The 21,050-nt window shown below is 52.6% G+C and overlaps 1 protein-coding gene across 1 annotated transcript; it reads right to left on the minus strand.

The window, feature by feature from the left end:
- Nucleotides 1-1,356: 1,356 nt before the first annotated feature.
- SASH3 (SAM and SH3 domain containing 3) lies at nucleotides 1,357-15,858 on the minus strand. Its single transcript, XM_069463300.1, has 8 exons — nucleotides 15,651-15,858; nucleotides 8,349-8,444; nucleotides 7,854-8,000; nucleotides 5,818-5,959; nucleotides 4,089-4,243; nucleotides 3,731-3,940; nucleotides 3,428-3,578; nucleotides 1,357-2,902 (listed from the first exon to the last, which is right to left on the minus strand). The coding sequence occupies exons 1-8, from the start codon at nucleotides 15,705-15,707 to the stop codon at nucleotides 2,712-2,714; spliced, it is 1,149 nt and encodes a 382-aa protein (XP_069319401.1). The 5' UTR covers nucleotides 15,708-15,858; the 3' UTR covers nucleotides 1,357-2,711.
- Between the last annotated feature and the right edge of the window lie 5,192 nt (nucleotides 15,859-21,050).

Raw genomic sequence — 21,050 nt, forward strand, 5'->3', positions numbered from 1 at the left:
CGGGGTCTCACTCTTGCTCAGGCTGGTCTCAAACTCCTGAGCTCAAATGATCCACCCGCCTTGGCCTCCCAGAGTGCTAGGATTACAGGCGTGAGCCACCGCGCCTGGCCTTCTTTGTCTAATTTTAAAATTTAAAATTAAAAAATAAAAAAATCACAAAGATTTTCCCCATGTCATTAAATATTTTTCTACAACATCATGTTTAATGGCTACATGACATTGTATAAATGAACCATAATGTATCCAACTAATTTCTCAGTTGTGGTGTTTCCAGTTTTTTATTACGAGACAGAGCTGTTGTGAATATCTTTGTCCTGCACTCATGTGTCTCTTTCTGTAGATCAAATTCCGGAAGGGAAATGGCCCAGTCAGAGGGTCACATTGCCCTCTGAAGTGCCCAGGGCCTTTGAAAGCTTGTCGGACAAGGCCTTTTGAGAAGCAGTGTGGTATAGGAATTAAGAATGTGGGCTCTGAAGGCAGGCAGACTTCTTGCTTTGCCACTTTCTAGTCAACTTCTTTAACCCCTCTGAGCCTCAGTTTCCCCCTCTGTTAATTGGGATGATGACAGTACCTACCTCAGGGGAAGACTGTGAAGATTATATGAGGTAATATTAATGTATGCAAAGCTCTCAGTGCTCGGCACAAATGTAGGTGCTCACTAAATGACAGCAATTATTCAGTGCCCTTGGGGCTCGGAGGCTGTTAGGGTTCTTGTTTCTTTGGTGAGAGTAATGCTCGCAGTTTCCTGAGGCCCCCAGTCACTAAGGGCAGTGGGATGAGTGCAGCTGAGACCAAGGCCTGGAAGCCCAGTGGCCTTGTCCTCACTCTGGTGGCAGCTCTTGCTCCAGTTTGCTCTCCCTAATGCATTCATGCTGGCAGAAACAGAAAGGAAACCAGGGGTCTTCATCTCCATCCCATTTCCCAAGAGATGGTGCAGCTCTAGTGGGCACAGGGCGGGGCCCAGAAAGAGGTGCCTTTAAAGGCAATGCTGACCCCAAATCTCCCCCTCTTGGACCCTGGACAGCTCCCCAATGGGGGCCCTTCTTCACAGGGGTGAAAGCCTTCAAGGCTCCCATAAAAGTGGGCAGTTATAGGAAGGGGGAAATAGCTATCCCCGCCTCCCCCTGGACCCCAGCAAGGCCTGTGCCCACGGGATCCTGAGCCCTGTTCTGAGCCAGAGCCAGCCTGGGCTTCGGACTGGAACTTTAGGTCAGCAGAGTCAAGGGCACTGAGCATGTCAGGGAAGGGAAAGATGGCCCTGAAAGGACAACAGAGGGACATTTTGCTGAGACTGACTTGGAAGGAGATCTGTCTCTCCCCAAGACCCTCTCCACAGGAAAGAAATGGAGGCAGTAATTCAGTTCTACCCATGTTTATTGCTACCAGCTTGTCTCCCTCCACCCCCTTATATTTACACCCAAGCCCTTCCCCAAAGCTAACTTCTACCAAAGTTCCTGGTGGGAGGTCAAGAAGTGTGTCCACTAATCAGGCAGTCTTACATGTAGTGGGCACTGTTTGTCCTCAGGCCAGTTGGGCACCAGGAAAGGGCTACTCTGGGAATTCAGGGCACAGACTTGGTACGGGGATCAAGGGAGGCCCCCACCAACAGATACTCTCCTTTCCTTCGGGAGCTTTGTGACACCAAGACTTTAGCAAAGCGAAGTCGGGGTAGCAGACTCCTCAATGTCAAGTGTAGTGCTTTCTTTTGCTTGTAAAGACCTACACAAGTGGCCAAGGCTGGACCCAGACCTGCATCTGGCTTCCAAGGGGCATTTCTGTCCCTGGAAGCCAGGTCTGACCACCTGCCATCAGCCTTGCTGGAAGTCTTGCTTGAGGGGGCCAGGAATAGAAAAGGAGGGCGCAGATTGTGATGAGGTGTGGGTATTGTTTTAAGCTGGGGGAAGTTGCAGCTTGTCCTGAGTTACGTGGGGAGGGATAAAACAGATGAGCAGGAGGAGCCATTTCATCGGAAAGCCCGAGGCCCCTCTGGCCCCTGTGATAAACCCCTCTGTTGTCCCAGGCCACAGGTAACAGGAGAGCATACATTTAATGTTACAGAATGTCAGAGCTGGCACGGCCTTCAGTGATTACCCATTCTAACCCCAACCAGTCCCAAGCCCAGAAAGGGAAACCACTTGGTTCAAGTCTCATGGGATTTAGTGGCTGAACCTCTAAGAAAGTTAAGAAGGAAAGCCGGACTAGTACACGTGGCTTTCTTCAGACCTTATTTAGGGAAATCTGGATTTACCCAGGATCAGTTGGGGTCCTTTTAAAGAGCCAGCTTCTCTAGGGTTTTGAGACTGACCTGAAATACTGACTTGGCCCCCTTTTCAGGAGCAGGGCAAGAGGGGTAGGTGGTATGGGAGTGAAGAGGGTTTGGGGGCCTTGGTGGTGCAGGATATGGGTGAGGTCCCTCAGTGCCCCACTTGCTGTGGCGGTGGCCAAGGAGTGGGTGGTGCCAGGAGGGGCTGTGCCATCAGTCGCTTGTGGAGGGAGGCGTTCAGGCAGGTGGGATGTGCCCCTGGGCGGCTCCTCATCCACTTCAGCCGAGCTTGTTGGGCCCTGTTCAGGCCTCTGTGGCCCTAAGTGCCCCTGGGGAAGCAGGGCCAGGCTCGGCACCAGTCTCCTGGGCCCAGGCCACTGCAGGAGGCTGGGCCTGTCCCTGTGGCCTTTGCAGTTTGGGCCCAGCCTCGGCCTGTGCCACCTCTACCTCAAGGTGCCCCAGCCAGGGAGAGGCCATGCAGCTGCTCCTCAGTGCTCGCCAGCTCTGCCTCATCACGCCCGCTCTCTGAGCCCTCGAAACAGCCGGAGTCACGTGGGATGTCCACCTTGGGTTCCGACACCGTGTGTGCCACTGGCTCCTGGCTGCTCTCAGCGCCCTCTTCTGCCTCCTCGCTGCCAGCTGCCAGGGGTGAGGGAGGGAGTTCAGAATATAAGGGGCTTGGTCCTTAGCTGGGGGGTCAGAAGCCCCGAGGGGGTAGGGACATTGGGAAGTCCACTATAGGCAGTCTCTCCCTCTGGGCACTTGCCACCACCCTGCCCCTCTCACCACTTCCAGCTTAGAAGCAGCTGGGAGTTGTTTCCAGGCCAGTTCCATGGCCCAGGAACTTAAACGTCTTCAGCACTAAGCTGGAGCCAGGCTACCTGGGCTTGAATCCTGGCTCTGTTATTACCTCGCTTCCAGGCCTCGAGTAAATAAATGCCTTACCTTCTCTGGCCTCAGGTCTGACCTTTGATCCAATCATTCCTACAACCCTCTTTCTCCCACAAACTTTCCCTGAGATTCCAATGCAAGTGGAAAGTGCCTTCCCACTGCAGAGGGGCCCCAGGGCAGAGTGAGGTCAGGGGGCAGGGCCAGGGCAAGCCTGCCCTCCCTGGAATGCCAGCAGGCACACGCCCCCACCACCCTGCTTCTAAAGCCACTCACTGTCATAGTCCAGCAGCAGCTCGGCAGCCGTGAGCAGCTTGGCCCGATGCTGGGGGTCCGTGATGTTCAGCTCATTGAGGTGTGTTTCTCGCAGCTCTTTGAAGTCCTCCAGAGTCTGGTAGCCATTGAGCAGTAGGGTGGATGTGTGCTCCTGTTGGCAGAGGCAGGCCACTGGCACAGCTGCTTACAAGCCACCCCTGCCCAGGCTCTATCCCCCTACACATAGCTGTTGCCCCTGTCCCCATCCCTGGGGCAAGTGTGCCTCCCTTGAGACTAGACACTAGTGCAGGTCCCAGCTCAAACCTCCAGGCCGATTCGCTCCAGCAGCTCATGCAAAGTCTTGGGCTTGGGCCTCTTGCCCTTGCTCTGTCGGCGGCTGGGGCGGGCAGGCCCCACGGCCTCATCGGGCAGCACATCCACGTAGATGAATTTGAAAGAGCCCAGTTTGCCATTGAGCAGGCCCAGCCATGTGCCCACGGGTGGCTTTTTAGTGATGAGGATCACATCTCCTTTCTGTGTGGGGAGAGGAGAGGAGAGGGGAGCAGGGAAGAGATGAGGTGGCCTCTTGGCCTCCACTGACACTTTTCTACCCTGGCTCAGGCCAGCCTCCTTTATGGGTGTAGCCTGCCAGGCTCTGGAGGGGCCTGGATGCTGATCTTACCTGCAGTTTCAGCGAGTCGTGGTCATAGGGGCTGGGAGTGAAGTCGGTGTGGACTCGTGCCCGGCCACAGAAGGGCCCTGTGTACTGGGGAGCAGGTGGTTCCTCCCCAAAGCTGCCGGAGCCTGAGCTGGGGCTGGGGCTGCAGAGCTCACTACCTGCAGGAGATGGGCAGGGAGGAGGCTTACCTTTGTCCCAGGACAGCTGAGATAGTGCCCAGCAGCTGCCTTCCACGGGGTCTGCCTAGAATTCCCAAAGGTACATGCCAGAGAAGAAAGCTAGGCTCTGGCAAGCCGTACACTTCCGACCCATCACCTCAGCCACACTGCAGGCACATGGCTTCACCTCCAGGACCCCAGACATGAAAAGAGTTGGCAGCAGAAGGAGAAACTGCTTACAGACCAAAGAATGCAAATTGGGAGGGCCTCTAGAGACCACCTGGGCCAATACCCCAATGAACAGATGAGAAAACCTGAGCCCACGCAGGCCAAGTAACCTCCCAAGGCCTCTGACCTTATAATTGGCAGCACTGGGGCCATCAGACTCCAGGTTGCCTTACTCCTACTCCAGTGCCCCTTCCACCCAGGAAGCCACACCCTACGTTAATATTTACTTTCATTTTTTTTTTTTAAATTTGAGACAGAGTCTTACTCTATTGCCCGGGCTAGAGTGCCGTGGCGTCAGCCTAGCTCACAGCAACCTCAGACTCCTGGGTTCAAGCGATCCTCTTGCCTCAGCCTCCCGAGTAGCTGGGACTACAGGCATGCACCACCATGCCCGGCTAATTTTTTCTGTATATTTTAGTTGCCCAGCTAATTTATTTCTAGTTTTAGTAGAGACGGGGTTTCACTCTTGCTCAGGCTGGTCTCGAACTCCTGAGCGCAAACCATCCACCGGCCTTGGCCTCCCAGAGTGCTAGGATTACAGGCATGCGTCACCTCGCCCGGCCTACTTTCTTTGCTTAATAAGACTCAATGTTTAGTTACAATATCACATGGTAACTCAGACAGGCTCTTTCTGCCTGGGAAGGGAAGAATGATGGGTGTTTTAAATGGCTTTCTGTGGTGGGGGTGGGGGCAGGGAGGGGTCTGTGGAGCCAGAGAAAGAGGGGAAACTCAGAATGGCCTGAGGGGTGATAAATGCAGCGCTGAGTGGGGCTGCAGCCCAGCGCCCACGGCCCCTCCCCTAGGCAGGGAACCTCTTGTCCAGCCCCATGGGCTTCTAGAAGATGCCGAGTGGTGCCTTGAGTCCAGAAATCCAAGACCTGGGGCCTAAGAGGCTAACTTATCACAACAGGAGACCTTAAACCCCCACCCCAGCCTGGATCCTGGCATGTCAGGGGCACAAGAAGCTGTAGCTTCTAGCTCTCCTTGGAAGGATGAGGATGGGCTGGTCCAAGAGGGCAATGATGCTCTTTCTCTGCTCCTGGGCTTCTCCAGGGCCTGGGGACAGCAAGTGGAAGCTCCTCTAGGGTAGATCTGAGTTCAAGACTGGTCACTTGGGCAAGTCACTTAACCTCCCTGAGACTCAGTTTCCACATCAATCAAGTGGGGATGGTAGGACTGGCCCCACGAGGTTGTGAAGATTTAATGTGAAGAGGGCTGGGAAAGTTCCCAGCAGGCAAACAGTAAACATTTTTCCTCTTACCCTCCTCCCCGATAGCCCATTGGCATGGCTCTGACCCAATCTTTTCCTCCAGATTCAGCAGACGTCCCCGACATCCCCTACTCACCCGTCGATGCCTGGCGGCTAAGAACAGGGAGTTCACTCTCCTCCTGCTCTGAAAAGGCCAGCGCCATCTTGTCAGGGCCGGGGCTGTCCAGGCTGTAGTCTGGAGATGTCGGGGAGGCTGAGCCCTCCTCCAGAGTGTCTCCCTGCAGGGAGGGTAGGCAGGAAGCCCTGAGCAGCCTTGTGCACATGGAGCCACGGAAACGGGCCTGGGCTTGGCAAAGAGCTCGGGCCTGGCTCAAACCCCAGCTCTGCCACTTACAGGCTGAATGACATTCTCTGAGCCCTAGTTTCCTCTTTTGTAAAAATGGGAATGACCGTCCATGCCCTGCCTACCTCACAGAATGAGGCTCAACCAGGGTGTCATGTGAATGTGCTTTTGTCAGCTTTAAATGCTGATGTACACACAGAAAAGGCCGTGGTGGCAGAGCCCAGACTCAGAGCCATTGCTACGGTGCAGGCAAGAAGGCAGTGGCACTGGGGAAGAAACTACCTATTTCTGTGCTTCTGTGTGCCAGGTCTGCCTGCCATCTCATTTAATCCTCACAGTGACACTTGTGGGTAAGTGGTATGGTTGGCCTGACTTTACAGATGCAGAGTAACATTTCCAAGGCCCACAGGAACCCACAACCAACTTGGCCAAACTCCAGAGCTCTTCCCACCTCACCACACCTCCGTACAGTGGTAACTGTTTAACAACTGTCCCTGGTGAGTTGCCAATTCCTGTGTTCTAAATACAGCCTACCATGGCCAATGTCAAACTACCATTGTGACATGGCTGGATGCTTTGGCAGAAGAGATAGCTATGCCATTTCCACCACGCAGATACTACAGACGCAAATAACCTCAACAACATAGATAAATGTAAAAGGTAGTGTAAGGATTAGGAGCGATGAGTTTTGAAGATAAGATATATTATATTACCTTTTTTTTTTTTTTTCGAGACAGGATCTCACTATGTTGCTCAGGCTGGCCTTGAACTCCTGGGCTCATGAAATCCTCCCACCTAAGCCTCCCAAGGGGACTACAGGCCACTGCGCTTGGCTTACTTTTGTTTTTAATAGAATTTATTTAATTGTAAGTTTAAATAATTTGATTTTTTTTTTTTTTTAAATTTTTTTTTTTTTGAGACAGAGTCTCACTCTGTTGCCCGGGCTAGAGTGAGTGCCGTGGCGTCAGCCTAGCTCACAGCAACCTCAAACTCCTGGGCTTAAGCGATCCTACTGCCTCAGCCTCCCGAGTAGTTGGGACTACAGGCATGCGCCACCATGCCCGGCTAATTTTTTGTATATATATATTTTAGTTGTCCATATAATTTCTTTCTATTTTTAGTAGAGATGGGGTCTCACTCTTGCTCAGGCTGGTCTCGAACTCCTGACGTCAAGCGATCCACCCGCCTCGGCCTCCCAGAGTGCTAGGATTACAGGCGTGAGCCACCACGCCCGGCCAAATAATTTGATTTTTAATAATGGTTATGTTTAGCAACTGGCTAACAAAATTCCTGACAATTTGACCAGCTGCTCTCATGAGCTTTTACGCCCCAGCATGAGCCAATATGCGCCAACTTGACCACACCATTGCCTCCCTGCCTCCTCTAAGAGCCACGAGCACACCAGACTCTGTGATTTAAGCCACTTGGGCTGTGCCTGCCCCGCAGCCGTCTGTGCCACCCTTCCTCCCTGGGCCAAAGCCAGCCTTGTCTATTTTCTCTCATAGGGATCCCATGAGGGAAAAACAGGCCTTCCCAATTCCAGGGGCTAGCTCCAAGCAAAGCTTTGAGGTGGGCGGATTTGCCTTAGGCCATCTCATCTCCCTTTCAGCTGCCGCTCCCTCCCGATGGGTCTGCTGTAGGAAGCTTCTGTTGCCCAGACTTTCATCTCAGCCCACCTCCTGCCCCCTCAGGACTGTGCCTGGCTGGCTGTCGATGGCTCCCCTTCTTGTGTGACCTTCCTTCTTGCATGGAATAGGGCCTTCAGGCCTGAGCAGTGGCTGTCGAAGCAGTCATGCTCACACCCTGCCAGAGAGCGCCCCCGGCCTCACCATCTCCTCTGATAGGGCCTTCACCATCATCTTGCCCATCTTCCTGTTCATGGTCCGGGAAATCACTGCCCTCCACTTCTTTCCCAGCTTTTTGCCACTCTTCCCAGCATCCTCTGGAGTGGGGACACCTGAGTCATCTTCTGGAATCTGTGACAACAAAAGAGGAGGTTCAGAGACCCTGGTGACCCTGCCTGGGTCCCGGACTTGGGGCAACAAGGAGGCCTTTGGGTCACGGCACAGGCTGGAGCGGGTGGGACTGAGAGGCCCCCGTCCCCTTCCCCCTTGGCCCCAATCCTGTCCTCAGCCCTATTGCTTTGTAAATAATTTGCTATTTATTTTGTAGTTGAAAAGAATTCAGGTGAATGCTTAGTGAGGGGAGAGGTGGCCCTCTGTGGTAAAGGAGGCTTTGCTCCAACAATCCTAACATCTCCTCTTCCCCCTCCTCTCTCCCACCCCCACTCCCCTGTCAGGGCCTCAGGAGGCTCTGAAACTCACATTATCATCCAGGTTAAACTCCTTCTCGCTCACCACGGGAGAGCTGGGTTTGGATTTGGCAAAATCCTTGAAGCTGCTGGAGCGCTGAAGGGAGAGCTGGAAGAAGCAGGGGGTGTTGCCATCAGTGCCCTAAAATGGCTGCCCAAGTGCAGATCTGCTCTTGCCTCTCAACACACACATACACACACACACACACACACACCACCATGCCCCAGGCTGGGCAGAGCCACATGTGCCCTGAGGGCCCTGGGCTAATGGGGTGAAGTACCTAGATGTTCTTGGAGCCACTGGCTTTATCCTGTTCTTTGCCCTAACTCTGGCCACAGACCAAGCTCCTAACCTCAAGAGCTTCGCACCTCAGTCAGGACTCAGACTTAGCCTGAATTTCCACCAGTATCTCGTTTGGTCCCCAGAACCCTGGAGTGAAAGACTAAATGAGTCTGAGTACACTTATATCTGCTACTAGAGATATATCTCAGCACATATGAGAGCATCACTGGTTACAAAACCAAGGGAAAATCCCTCCCAAACCCTGTGGCTCTGCCTTCATGCCCTGGGCCTGCTCTGCAGTCACACTGATAGGGGCAAACATATTGGGACCTCCATCCTGATGAATCTGTGTCCCAAGAAGAGCAAGACAGTTTGGCCAGAAGCCAGCAAGACCCAGCATTACACTTTCTGGAAAACCACAGTAGAGGCTTACTCACAAAAGGGGCCCCAAAATTGGGACACAAATGATTGGGGCTAATTTAGTACAAGAAACCCCATTTTCTCTTTATTCATTTTAGCTTTTAGAGAAAGGTACACTTACACATTGTTGGTGGGACTGCAAACTAGTACAATCTCTATGGAAAGTAGTATTGAGATACCTCAAAGAACTCAAAGTAGACCTACCATTTGATCCAGCGATCCCACTATTAGGTATTTACCCAAAGGAAAAAAGAAGACATTTTATAAAAAAAGACACTTGTACTCGAATGTTTATAGCAGCACAGTTAGCGTTTAACCTTAGTCACTAATGTGATGAGTTGGCAACTGTGACATCTGCCGGTGTTTGGACTTTTAGGCATGATGTTTTGTTTGTGTCGATGAGACCGTTTTCAGGAAATGAGCTTTCTTAACTGTATACACATGTAAATGTCAAAATAGCAGGCAGAAACCAGCCCAAGGCAGGTAAGTGGGGTAGGCCGTAGACACAAGAAGTTGAGGCCGAGCTTGTATCAAGATAAACAGTCAAGACCAGAAGATACACACAGGAACCAGGGTTCACAGATGGCCAGACAGATAGAGTGGCACAGACTACAGACACCCATGATAAGGGCTTGAGGAACCGAAGCCCCAAACCAACACAAAGCTGAAGCTTTCACATCCTCTTTCCTACAAAAGGGGGTGTGTGTGTCCAGTGACAAGCCTCCAGGACAGTGGCAATATCACCTGCCCCCCAACACACACACAATCGGCCCCAAGTCCTGGGGACTGCAGTGTAGCAGTTTAGCACTCCTGGTGGGTCTTGACCAAAGCCAAGTCAGCAATTGGGGGTCAGGGGTCCCATGCCCTTAGAGGTCACAGCAAAGTAGTTGCCCAGAAACTAGGTCAGTGGGCAGGCCAAGCAGACACTAGCGCCATCAGGGCCTCATGGGTGTGGTGCCTGCAGCCTCGGTGAGAAAGCCTCCTCTGTGCTATGCTGGGGAGCTGGAAAAGGGGACCGTGAGCGGGCATAGTGAGGGGAAGGCATGACCGTGGGGTGACCACTCTGGTTCCCATGCTTCTCCTCCATCTTCCTTCCTTGGTTTTCCCCTCCCACTATTCTTTCCTCTTTTTCTCTCTTTCTTTCCCCTTCTCTCCTCCACCTTCCATTTATTTCCTCCTCTTGTATGGCTAGGATGCAGCTGCCTGGATAACTTCCTCCTCTTAATGCATGGAAAAGAGGGAACAGAGAGAGGGTGGGCACCAGGCTGCTATTTATAGGCTGATGGGGCCTATTATGGTCTTCTCTCCAGCACCCCTCAGCCTGGTCTGCAGCCCAGGAGGCTGAGAGTCGCCCCTGAAACCCTAGGGACTGGCGAGGCTGGAAAGCAAGGAGGGCAGGCGTGGGGCCGGAAGTCGGCTTTGTTGGGGAAGAGTAAACTCACCACCCGGCTGCCCTCTAATCGCAGCTCTTTCCCGAAGCCTTTTCCTGTCATTAATCTGCAGTCTGGGGGATGGGAGGAGGGGCCTTTGGCTCCCAGGCACTTGTGTGAAGGCCCCTCTGTCCCAGCTTTAGCCCAAAGTGGGAGGAGCCAATCCTAAAGGACCGCAGAGATGGCACTAGGGCTTGGGCCCAGTTGGCCGCACTCAGCCCAGGGAGATGGAAGGAACTAACATATGTTCTTTGGGTGACCAAGGCTGAGGGCTGGCCAGGGTGGCCTATTGCCAAGCCTACCTCCAACCTCAGGGGCAGCCCCAAATATCCTGACTGCTTTTCAGTGAGAGGTGGCCCTCACCCACGGATGACTTGAAATCCTTGAGCCCAGTTGAGTTTTCTGCCTGGCCTCCCTTTGGGATGAGGACTTCGTGGAAGTCATGCCTGGCAAGGAAGGTGACACCATACACAGTTGGCCCCTTTTTCATGTCTAAGGAGAGCACATGGGCCTCTTGGAAAGAGCTGCATTTCTCCTTGTCTGAACTCAGACATTGCTAAATTCAACTCTGGGCTGTGTGACTGCAGGCGAGTTATTTCGCCTCTCTGGACATCAGCTTCTTCACTTGGTGTCAGACGGCAAGTGTTCTCATCTTGGTTCTGCTGCTGACCAGCTGTGTAAAGCTGAGTCAATTACTAACTTCTCTAGGCTTCTGTTTCCTCATCACTAAAATGAAGACAAAAGCACCTGCCTCACTGGGCTATTGTGAGGATGAAATGAGTGAGGACAGGGGTTTTGGAACATTGTCTGACACAGCAGTCCCTCAGTGAATGTCGGTTCATGCTTAGCCTTTCGGACCACCCACCTCCAGTCTCTTATTCTGGGCGTTTCCCCACCTGGAATACTCTGTCCTTCTGTCAACTGTAGTTTCTTCCCTCCCTCAAATTCCAATATAAGTGGAAACAACCCAAATGGCCATTAACTGTAGAATGGATAAATTAATTGTGGCAGAATCATACACAAGACTAGTACCCAGCCAAGAGGTAGTAGTGCTGGCCCCAACAATATGGATGAGGCTTGCAAATACACTGCTGAGTACATATGGTATTCTGCTGCCTGCATAATGCTCAATGCCCAGCAGAACCTATTGTGCTGCTGGAAGTCAGGGTAGTGCTTACTCTGGGGGAATGAGGGCATGTAGTGACTGGCAAGGAAGCTTCTGGACTTTTTGAAGTGTTTTGCTTCTTGATCTGGTGCTGCCCACATGGGGATGATCACGTTATAGAAACTTATTGAGTGGTGTACTTATGATTTGTACACTTCTCTATGGATCTTATACTTTGATAAAAAGGTTTTTCAATTCCAGCGATCCTCCCCGATGACCACCGCCCCTCACAGCCTCACACTGCCCCAAGCGGTATCCTCTTCTCCTGCTTCCTAAGCAAACTTGGCTTTCCCCAGGGGTCTCCCGAACCACCCTCCCCACTCCTTCAGCGTACCAAGCATATACCGAGCACCCTGTGAGCCCCAGGCCCTGGTCTGTGTGTGTGGGAACCCTGCAAGGAGGTGCTCAACACCTCCCATGTGCCTGGCTCCTTGACGAGCGCTTCCTGTGTGCCAGCTTCCTCCAGCCTCACCACAGCCCCATGTCACATCCACATGCAGAGGACACTTGAGACACTGAAAATGCAGTACCCTAGGCAGAGTTACACAGCCGGTGGCGGAAAAAGCAGGTGTCCAAACCCAGGTCTGTAACTCTGGAAGCCCGTGCATGTTTCACTCAGCTTTCTTGCCCTCTCCTGGCACATCCTCCATTGGCAGGCCCGGGAGGAGGAGCGGGGATGGGAGAGAGAGGCCTCAGAACTCATGCTGTTATCCCCCCACCCATATAGAAGTGGCTTGAGTGAAGTGCTGACTGCAGATGGTGTTTGAACATAGCTCCCAGGAGAGTGGGTGGAAACGCGAAGGGGGAAGGGTTCAGGAGGGCTTCGTGGAGGAGGCATATTTGAGCTGGGTCATGCAGGGGAGGCAAGATTTCTCCAGGTGGAGCTGGGAAGGATTTGAAAAAGAGGAAAATTTAGGGACATTGTGGGCATGGTGATGGGATGGTGGGTAGGTGAATGGTTGTGGTGGTAGGTGGAACAGAAAAGGCCATGGAAGGCCCTTGGTAGCCATAGCAAGGAACTTAGGCAGTATTCTGTGGGCAGTGGGGAGCTACTGAAAATACCAAGTGTATGCTGGTGAGAGGGTCGTGCTTGAAGTGTGCTGTAGGGAGGGAGCCATGGGGAGCGAAATGTGCCAGGATGGGGCAGACAGGGGCGGGACGAGACTGAAAGGAGGGAAGAGTTGGGCACTTGGACAGGAGCATAGATTCTTCTCCATTGTCCCTGGTAAGAGGTCTGGGGGATGGTGGAAAGTGGTGGTGTGGTGGGGTGGGATCACCCTTAGGGAAATCAAGTCCAGGACAAACCCCTTTCCAACTTTCTACACCCCAACATTGGCATTTGGGTGAAATCAGATCAAAGGGAATGCAGAGCGAGAACTTATAGGAGGTGAAAGTCTCCAGAGGTCAGCTAAAGGGTGTGTCCCTCAACCCCAGGGCCTCTCCAGTCCTTCATGATCCACAGTAGGCGCCATGTCCCGGCCCCACCATCCTGGTGGTTTTGCTCCCTCTTCTGTTCTGCTGCCTGGAGGATCACTCACTCCGCGGCTTTCTGGGTCTGCTCCGTAGAGCTCTCCTCCTGATGGGTTTAGTCTTTTATGGTGCTCAGACTCTTCTAGTGCCATTGAGATCAGCAGGGGGACAGGAGAGTGGGGAGAGAAGGGGTTGAGACTCTGGAGTCAGACAAATCTTGGCTTGGAGCCCTGCTCTGCAGCTTACTAGCTGTGTGACCTCCAGAAAGTTGCTTCACCCCTCTGAGCCTTGGGTGTCAAATAGGGATAATGACAATTTCTGCCCCTACCTCACAGGTGGTTGTGAGGAGTCAATAAGCTAAGAGATGCACAACACAGTGCCTGGTGTCCGCCGAGCCGGCACTCAGTGGGGCTTCTAGCACGATTAAGTCTTGTTTTCTCTGCTTCAGGGCTGGGACTATGGCTTGATCTTCTTTGTAGCATGTCCCTACCCCCACCTGTGCCTACAGTATGCAGCCCCCGTGTGCATGTGCACACATGTGACAGAGTGCTCTCATATCTCTTCTTTCAGGAGATCCGTACAACCTCCTGAGGGGGCAGATCACGAGTTAGCCCCCTTTACAGAGATAAGGACACTGAGGCCCAAAGAAAATCAATGAACTGTCCAAGGTCCTACAGCTGGAACGTTGTAGGATTCCAACTTGGCTTTCTTGCCTCCTCCTGGCACATCCTCCATTAGCAGGCCCGGGAGGGGGAGCAGGGACAGGAGAGAGAGGCTACCCCTGGTTTTGTGCTTTCCCCTCCACTTTAGACTCAGAGGGGAAGGGACTAGCAGTGATGGAGCCAAGCCTCAGCCTCTGGGCCTGGGGAAGATGCTGTGTCTACCTTCCAGAAGCTTGGCTTCTTTCAGGTATTTCCATGGCGTCTGGGGCTAGGAGAGCATGTGGAGGCAAGCTCATCCCAGCTGTGGAGGCTGGTGCAGGCTCTTGCGGGGGTGGGTGGGGTTTACCTGGACTCCCTTCCCCTAAGGATGTGGACCTTAGAGCACCACATGGACCTTAATTCTTCTGGGAGAGGCCTGGGGGAAATCCCAGAGGCCCATCTGCTTGCCAAGCACAGAATCTGGGTAACTGAAGTGGGAAAGACGAAGGGGATTCCTGGCTTCCGTGTGCTTCTGGGCACCTCTGCCTGAGGTGGCACAGGGTCCCAGTGTCAAAGTGTCAGCTCTTTCTCAGACTCCTTCCTCTGGCTCAGCGCCCCTGTGGTTTGGGGCCTAGCAGCATCTATAGAGCAGTCTCTGCTTTCCACCCCCACCAGCCAGAGAACAACGGGAAGTGGCCCCAGTCGTCCAGGAGTGGCAGCCAATGGCAGCCCTGCCGGGCCTAGCGCTGTGGAGGGTTTGGACAGGGGTGACAGGGCCCGTGTGAAGATTCATGAACCTCCCCCTCCCCCGCCCACCACCACTGCAACCTTAGAGACGCAGCTGGGGTGCGGAGAGTATAGCCGGAAGTGGCAGCCACCCCAGGACCTGAGAGACGGGGCAGGATGCACACCCCAGTGCCCCGAGGCTTAGTCTTTCAGCTGCCTGGGCCTCCGCCTGGGAGCTGCTTCCCTGACAGGCCTGCTTTGGGATGGTTCTAGAATCCCACTGGATGTGCAGGATGTAAGCACTGACTTCCTGGGACAACCAAATCAAAGAATTAAGTCTAGAAATTCTCAAATCCGACCAGAGAAACCTAGATCTGGCAGAGGCTTCAAAGAATCTTCTAGTCCACCTTCCGCCCCAGGAAGATGAACACCTCAGCCGTCCTTGACAACTGCCTTTCCTCCTGGCCTTTCAAATCTGCTGACTTTTTCCTCCTCAGCCCTCACTCCTACTCGCTATCTCACCAGCTTCATTCCTCACAAACAACGTCTCCCTGCCTGGGAAGACCCTATGTGCCCCTTGCATCCCACTGCCATTTTGGAAGTACTTTTTCGCAAGTTTGAAGATCACCCCAGGCCCCATCTCCAGGGGCCCTGGGGAGCCGCAACAGACCTGAGCCAAGTGGGCAGGGCCTGGGCCATGGCCAAAGGGCGGGGGCCCTGGGAGCATCATGGCTCCAAGCTGGGCAGCCCGGTGGGGCCCTTTGAGTGAGATGGCTCCTGAGAGGCCACACTCGGGCAGAAGTGGTGGCAGGACCAGCATAGGGGAGAGAGAATTAAGTATAGTCTTAAGATTCAACGTGAGCATTGTATTTTGTCCTTCTTGAATTCTAGTCTAGGATTCTGGCCCCTAAGTTTAGATCTTTACCCGATCCATGTAGGGTTAAATTCTATAACTCTAGACTTCTGAGAGTCTATTCAGTAACTCTGTTGCCCCAGAATTTTAAAAGTCTCTTCTGTATTTCTGTTACTTTAATAACCTCTGGGTCCCTGTCCCATTGCCCTCTGGGTGAATGGCCGTCACCTACAGACTCAACATGTGGCCTTTGGCTCTTCCCACTTCTAAGAGTCCTGGAGAGCAGAGGAGGGAAGGAAGAAGTGAGTTCCCAAAGATGCTCCTCACCTTTTTCTTCTGAGTGGACTCCTTCTCGCTGGCGTTGGAGGGCTTGCGGCGCAGCATGGTCCTCCGCCCTGGGGAGACTCCGTCCCTGCTCTCCTAGGTGTCAAGATGCCGAGGCTGCTTGCTCAGCCTTGCCAGCGCCGTCCAGGGGGCACGGCATGGACCGAACCTCCGGCTGCCACTCTGACTGCTACAGTGGCAGCTTGGGGGTGCGGGCCATGGACACCCGGCGGCGGCAGCTTACAGGAAGCCCTGCCACGTGACCTGCTCTTACAGCAATTGCAGCCCCTGCCGGCCCCTGGGGAGGAAGGAAGTCCCAGCTTCAGTCTCCAGAGATTCTGATGTAGACGGCTCTTGGGTTGAACGGTCAGAGAAAAGTCCCTACCTTGATATCTCACGTCAATCATCACCAGTTCTTCTGCTTGTTTCTCCAGAGGTGGCCAATCAACTTGACATTACATGGCCTATCCAAGCCCTTTATCTCACTGACCAGAATCCACAAACCAGAAGTTGGACCATCTCTCTGCCTGTTGGGTCAATGCTCCTGGTCAACTTGCATCTACAAGGTCATCACTGTCATCACTACCACTACCATTACCCCTATGCCATCACCCCTCCAGCCATCAGCCCTGCAGCCCTCCCCGCTGCCATCAGCAAACCTACAGCTATCATCACGACAGTACTCACCTCTACAGTCATCACCGTTGCCACTCTCACACTTCCAGCCATCATCTCGATAGCTGTCACCCTTCCAGACATTACAGCCAGCCATCCCCATGACCCTCTCACCCCTACAACCATCATCCCTACAGTCATTGCCCCTACAACCATCATCACATCCCTGCAGCCATCAGTCCTGCAGTCACCCCCGCTGCCATCAGCACAACTACACCCGTCATCACTAGAGCAGTCACTCCTCTAGTCAACACTCCTCAGCCACTGCCAGGCTATTTCTCCCCACCACAGCTGAAAAGCACTTGCAGGCGACTCCGCACCACCAGCAAATGGCCCGTTCAACAGGCATTTATCGAACACCTATGTAGTATGTTCACTTTGTGGATTATCTGTGGCAGATTTTAACAACTTTAATGACTTATTCCAAAAGCAATCCATATTCATCATATACAATTGAGCAAACAAAGATAAACAAAAAGAAGAAATTTCAAAAATTCTCTGTAATTGTTTTCTATACTGCTTGGATGAATATCCTTTTCTGTTTTAAGCATCTATCTACTCTCGTCTATACACACTTTTTTTTTCTTTTTACAGAAACCCTACTGCACAGAAAGCAGATCATTGGTTTGGGGAGATGGGGAGAGGTCACAAAGGGCACCAGAAAACTTTTGGGGGTGATGGATACGTGCACTATCTTGATTTGGTGATGCTTTCATGGGTATATACATATGTCAAAACATACCAGACTGTACACTTTAAAATTGTGAAGCTTATAGTAGGTCAAGTATACCTCAATAAAGCTGTTTTTAAATTTTTTTAATTAAAAAAAAGGCCGTACTTCACAATCTGTTGGTCTCTACTTTTCACATTGAACACAGTACCATTAAGATTTTCTCTGGCTAGGAAACATTCTTCAACTATCTGATTTGTAATGGCTGCTTAATTTTCTTTATTATTATTCATTGAACATCCTTATGGCAAATATTCACATCCACAAGCTTTTCCTTAGGAGAAATATCCAGAAGGGTAATTGCTGGGGTAAAAGCTATGCACCTTTTTCAATTCTGTAGCACTTGTGAAATCCTGGGCTGGTCCACCCCTGTTCCCAAGATGTCCTCGTGACTTCCTCCCCCGACTGCGCTGCATGCCCTTGGACCGTCCACCTGTTGAGGGGAGCTCGGGGAAGACAAGGTCCTTCTCCCCAAGCTGAAACTATACTTTCTTTGGCTCCAGCCCACTCAGCCTGCCAGGCAGACTCGTGAAGATTCCACGCCCCATATTGCTTCCCCACTGGCCTGTGCTTTCCAGCCTGAAAGTCCCTCCCAGGCCACCCAGGGGCAAGAGAGAGCCTAGTAAGTGGCTTAAGGCTTGAGCCTGACACCCGTGTAAGGGACCCATAGGGCCTTTGGGGCTCGGCATGATCAGGGGCCGGAGGGCAGCCCCAGCAGGGACCGGGCTAGGGGACGCTGCTGCACGCTCCTGGAACACCTGGGGCTCGGGTGGCCGGGAGCCCGGCGCACGCGAGACCATCTCGCAGAACCTTCTGGGCTTGCGCAGCAGCGGCGGCGCGTCCCTGGGCGCACAGGATGTGCCCGCTTCCTGTTTGCTCAGCCTGTAGCTGCAGCTACCGAGCTCACACACTAACCGCAGAGCCTTCAAAGGCTGCCAGCAAACCAGGGCGCTGGGACACCGCCGAGGCCTGGGAAAAGGCAGCGAGGGGGAGGTGAGGGTGCCTGGAGAGAAATACAGAGAGGTGACCAGGCCCCAGGACAGAAGGGAGCAAGCGCTTTCAGCCAGGCCCTTCTTTCTCCTTTTCAGATCTGTCTCCTCGGATCAGCCGCACCCCCTCAACTCCCGCTCTGGGGGGTCCATAATTCCCCATCAGGACTTGCCTGCCTTCAGCTTTTCTCTTTCAACAGATTTCCCTGCAGGAATCCCAGGAGGTCAGGCCCCAGCTGGCTAATGGGCCCTAAACACTTGTTTAATAGGTTTTCCCCTTCCCGAAAACACATTTGCATTTTATAGGTTACGTTGTTCCAGGTACACAGAGCCCTCAGCTAAAGAATTTTTCCGGGTCAGTAGCTCAGTGAACAAGGCCACCTTAAACTTGATAATGGGCTTGCAGGCAGCACCTAGCCAGGAGCTTGCTGTGGGCACAGCCTTGTGCAAGGCACTTTGCAGAGGTACAAAATCAATAGCCATCAAGGTCCCTTGCACCTGGGAGCTGACATCCTAGGTGGGGTGGCAAGCTACATTCGCCTGGCACTTGTTCTTTGCCAAGCACTACCATCAGGCATTTCACAAACGTTATTTAATCCTACCACAAGCCCCTGACGTGGGTAGTTTAAACTGGGATAAATCCCTTAAAGATGTGCCCAGAAGTATAAATGAGGGGCAAGGAGAACCTTGATTTAGTGTCAATATTGCAGGATATTTGTGTGCCTGTGTCTGTCTATTTGAGGTTCCACTGATAGATCAATCTGAATCCTCAGAGGGTGGACACAGGACTGCCAAAGACACAGGTCACTGTAGGCTGTATTTGCATAGAACAGCCCACCCCAGCAGCTTGCCCCACGAGATTCCCATTTGGCATACAGATGATCATGAGTGGGATATTTGGGTCAGGTGGGATCCAGACACATACGAAAGCATCCCCCACTCTCTGAATGGATACATGTCTGATTTGAGATAGTAAGAGTTTGGATCGGGAAGGATACCTATATTTGGAACAGCTCTCCAAAAGATTCTGTTCCATTTCCTCCCAGCCGACTCCCCCCACATCCAGCTGAAGAGTGTTACACCGCATGGCAGGAGGTGGGCTTTACAGCAACTTGATAAGTCAGGCACTGTTTTTATCCCCATTTTCCAGGGAGGAAGCTGAGGCCCAGAGGGGTTAAGCGAATTTCCCAAGACTATACAGCTAGTAAGTGGTGGAGCCGAGTCTTAAACATAGGTCTGATCTTGGTCCAGGGCCCACACTATTAACCACTCAGCTCTAAAGTGCCTCCGATGCAGAGTTCCTGAACGGGGAGATGAGAGAATTGTGGGGCCCTCTACTCACAGCCCCCTCTTGGCACCCGATATTGGTTTGGGTGCCACAATGAGTGCCACAGGGCCACCTTGAAGTAGGTCCAGAGGGGAGGGAACAGGATGGAGAGGGCATCTGGAAGTCGCGTCATACGTACAATAGCTGCAATAGTTGGGCCAATTAAGTGAGGGTGAAATATGTAGGGAAGCCCTTGTCAACATGTGAAGTACTAAACACCTGTCACATTGAATCTAGAGCATTGGGGTGGGAGGCAAGTGACTAGGGATGATGGAGAACAGATAAGTGGAAGGTTTGGGTTCATTCCAAGGAAGAAATTTGGATATTCAGATGGTACTAGTTCAGCCCTGGTAAGTGGTTATCTCTCCATGTCTAGAAATATCCAAGCAGAGACCACATAGTCCCTTGAAAATACCTGGACATTTCCAAGGTGAAGCTCACCTTAGTAGCCTGGCCCATTAGCAGATTTCATGGAATTGCTGGGAGGAAAAGGAGGGCAGAGGAGAGCAACAAGACAAGGGGCAGGCAGCTCTCGCACCCGTTCGTCATGCACACAACATGCACACAGTGGGCAACTTGGGGAAGGCTGGTAGCAGTGCTGATGGGGAGGGAAAGAGAGTGATCTCTGACCTCGTGATAAGGTCTTGGTTTAAAAACAAAAAAACACCTGTACTTTGGTGCTAAGATGAAAACACACTCATGACTCACTGGAGGGCCTTTCTATGGGAGGACTGGACTGCTCTGCCAAGAACTTTGTCTCAAGGTTACAGGGACAAAGGTCTCTGAGCACTGGGCCCTTGGCCCCATGGGGAGAGTTGTTCGAGGCTCTAGGGAAGAGAAGCAAGAGAATGCCTCCCAGAAATGGAGTCAGGTTGTCTGACTGGATTCAGATTGTCGTATGATCACCTATCGGCCACATGACCTTGGACAAACAAGTGACCACCTGCATGAGCCTTAGTGAAGACAGTAACAGTGGTAATGTGGGCTTCCCTTGTGTGTGTGTGTGTGTGTGTGTGTGTGCATGTGTGTATGAGAGAGAGAGAGACACTAGGGTTCCTACCCAGATGACATGCATAGAGGCAGTGCTCTCAGCCCAGTGCCCAGCTAGTGGAAAGTGCTGGATACCTGGTGGGTGACTCCACATCAGTGCACTTCAGGCTCCACTGGGAGATTTTCCTCTTGCCAAAGCCAGGAAGCCGTTGGTGACCATTTGGGGCTGCTGCCTTCTCTTCTCGGCACCCCCTTGGCATCTGCTTCTAGATTCTTTTTGGACTCCATCTGAATCTCTGCCACGTGACCCTGTGGCCCATATCCGGTGTGTCTCCACCTTGTCAAGGGCAGGTCCCTCCGCCCGAACTATTCTAGAACACAGGAGGTGTGATAAGCCAGAGGGCTTGAAGCTGCTCGGGCCTGGCTGGGTGGGAAAATAGCTTTTCAGCTTCGTGGCCTTGCCATGGACCACTGGGGCTTTCTCAACCACCCATCCTACCCCACTTGAGCCACTTGCTCAGTTCCTGTTTCACAAAGAAACAAGGAAGTGAAGAGATGGGCCGGCCTCAGGGCAAGGGCTGGCTGGGTGGGGGTTTGGGAAGCACCTCCCACTCCCAGCTGTGATGAGCCGAGGGGGTGGGGCAGGGATGAACAGGGAGGAAATAGTTGCTATTGAATCTTTCATATTTCTA

This window comes from Eulemur rufifrons, chromosome 30 (genome assembly GCF_041146395.1).
Source record: "Eulemur rufifrons isolate Redbay chromosome 30, OSU_ERuf_1, whole genome shotgun sequence".
Lineage (NCBI taxonomy): Eukaryota > Metazoa > Chordata > Mammalia > Primates > Lemuridae > Eulemur > Eulemur rufifrons.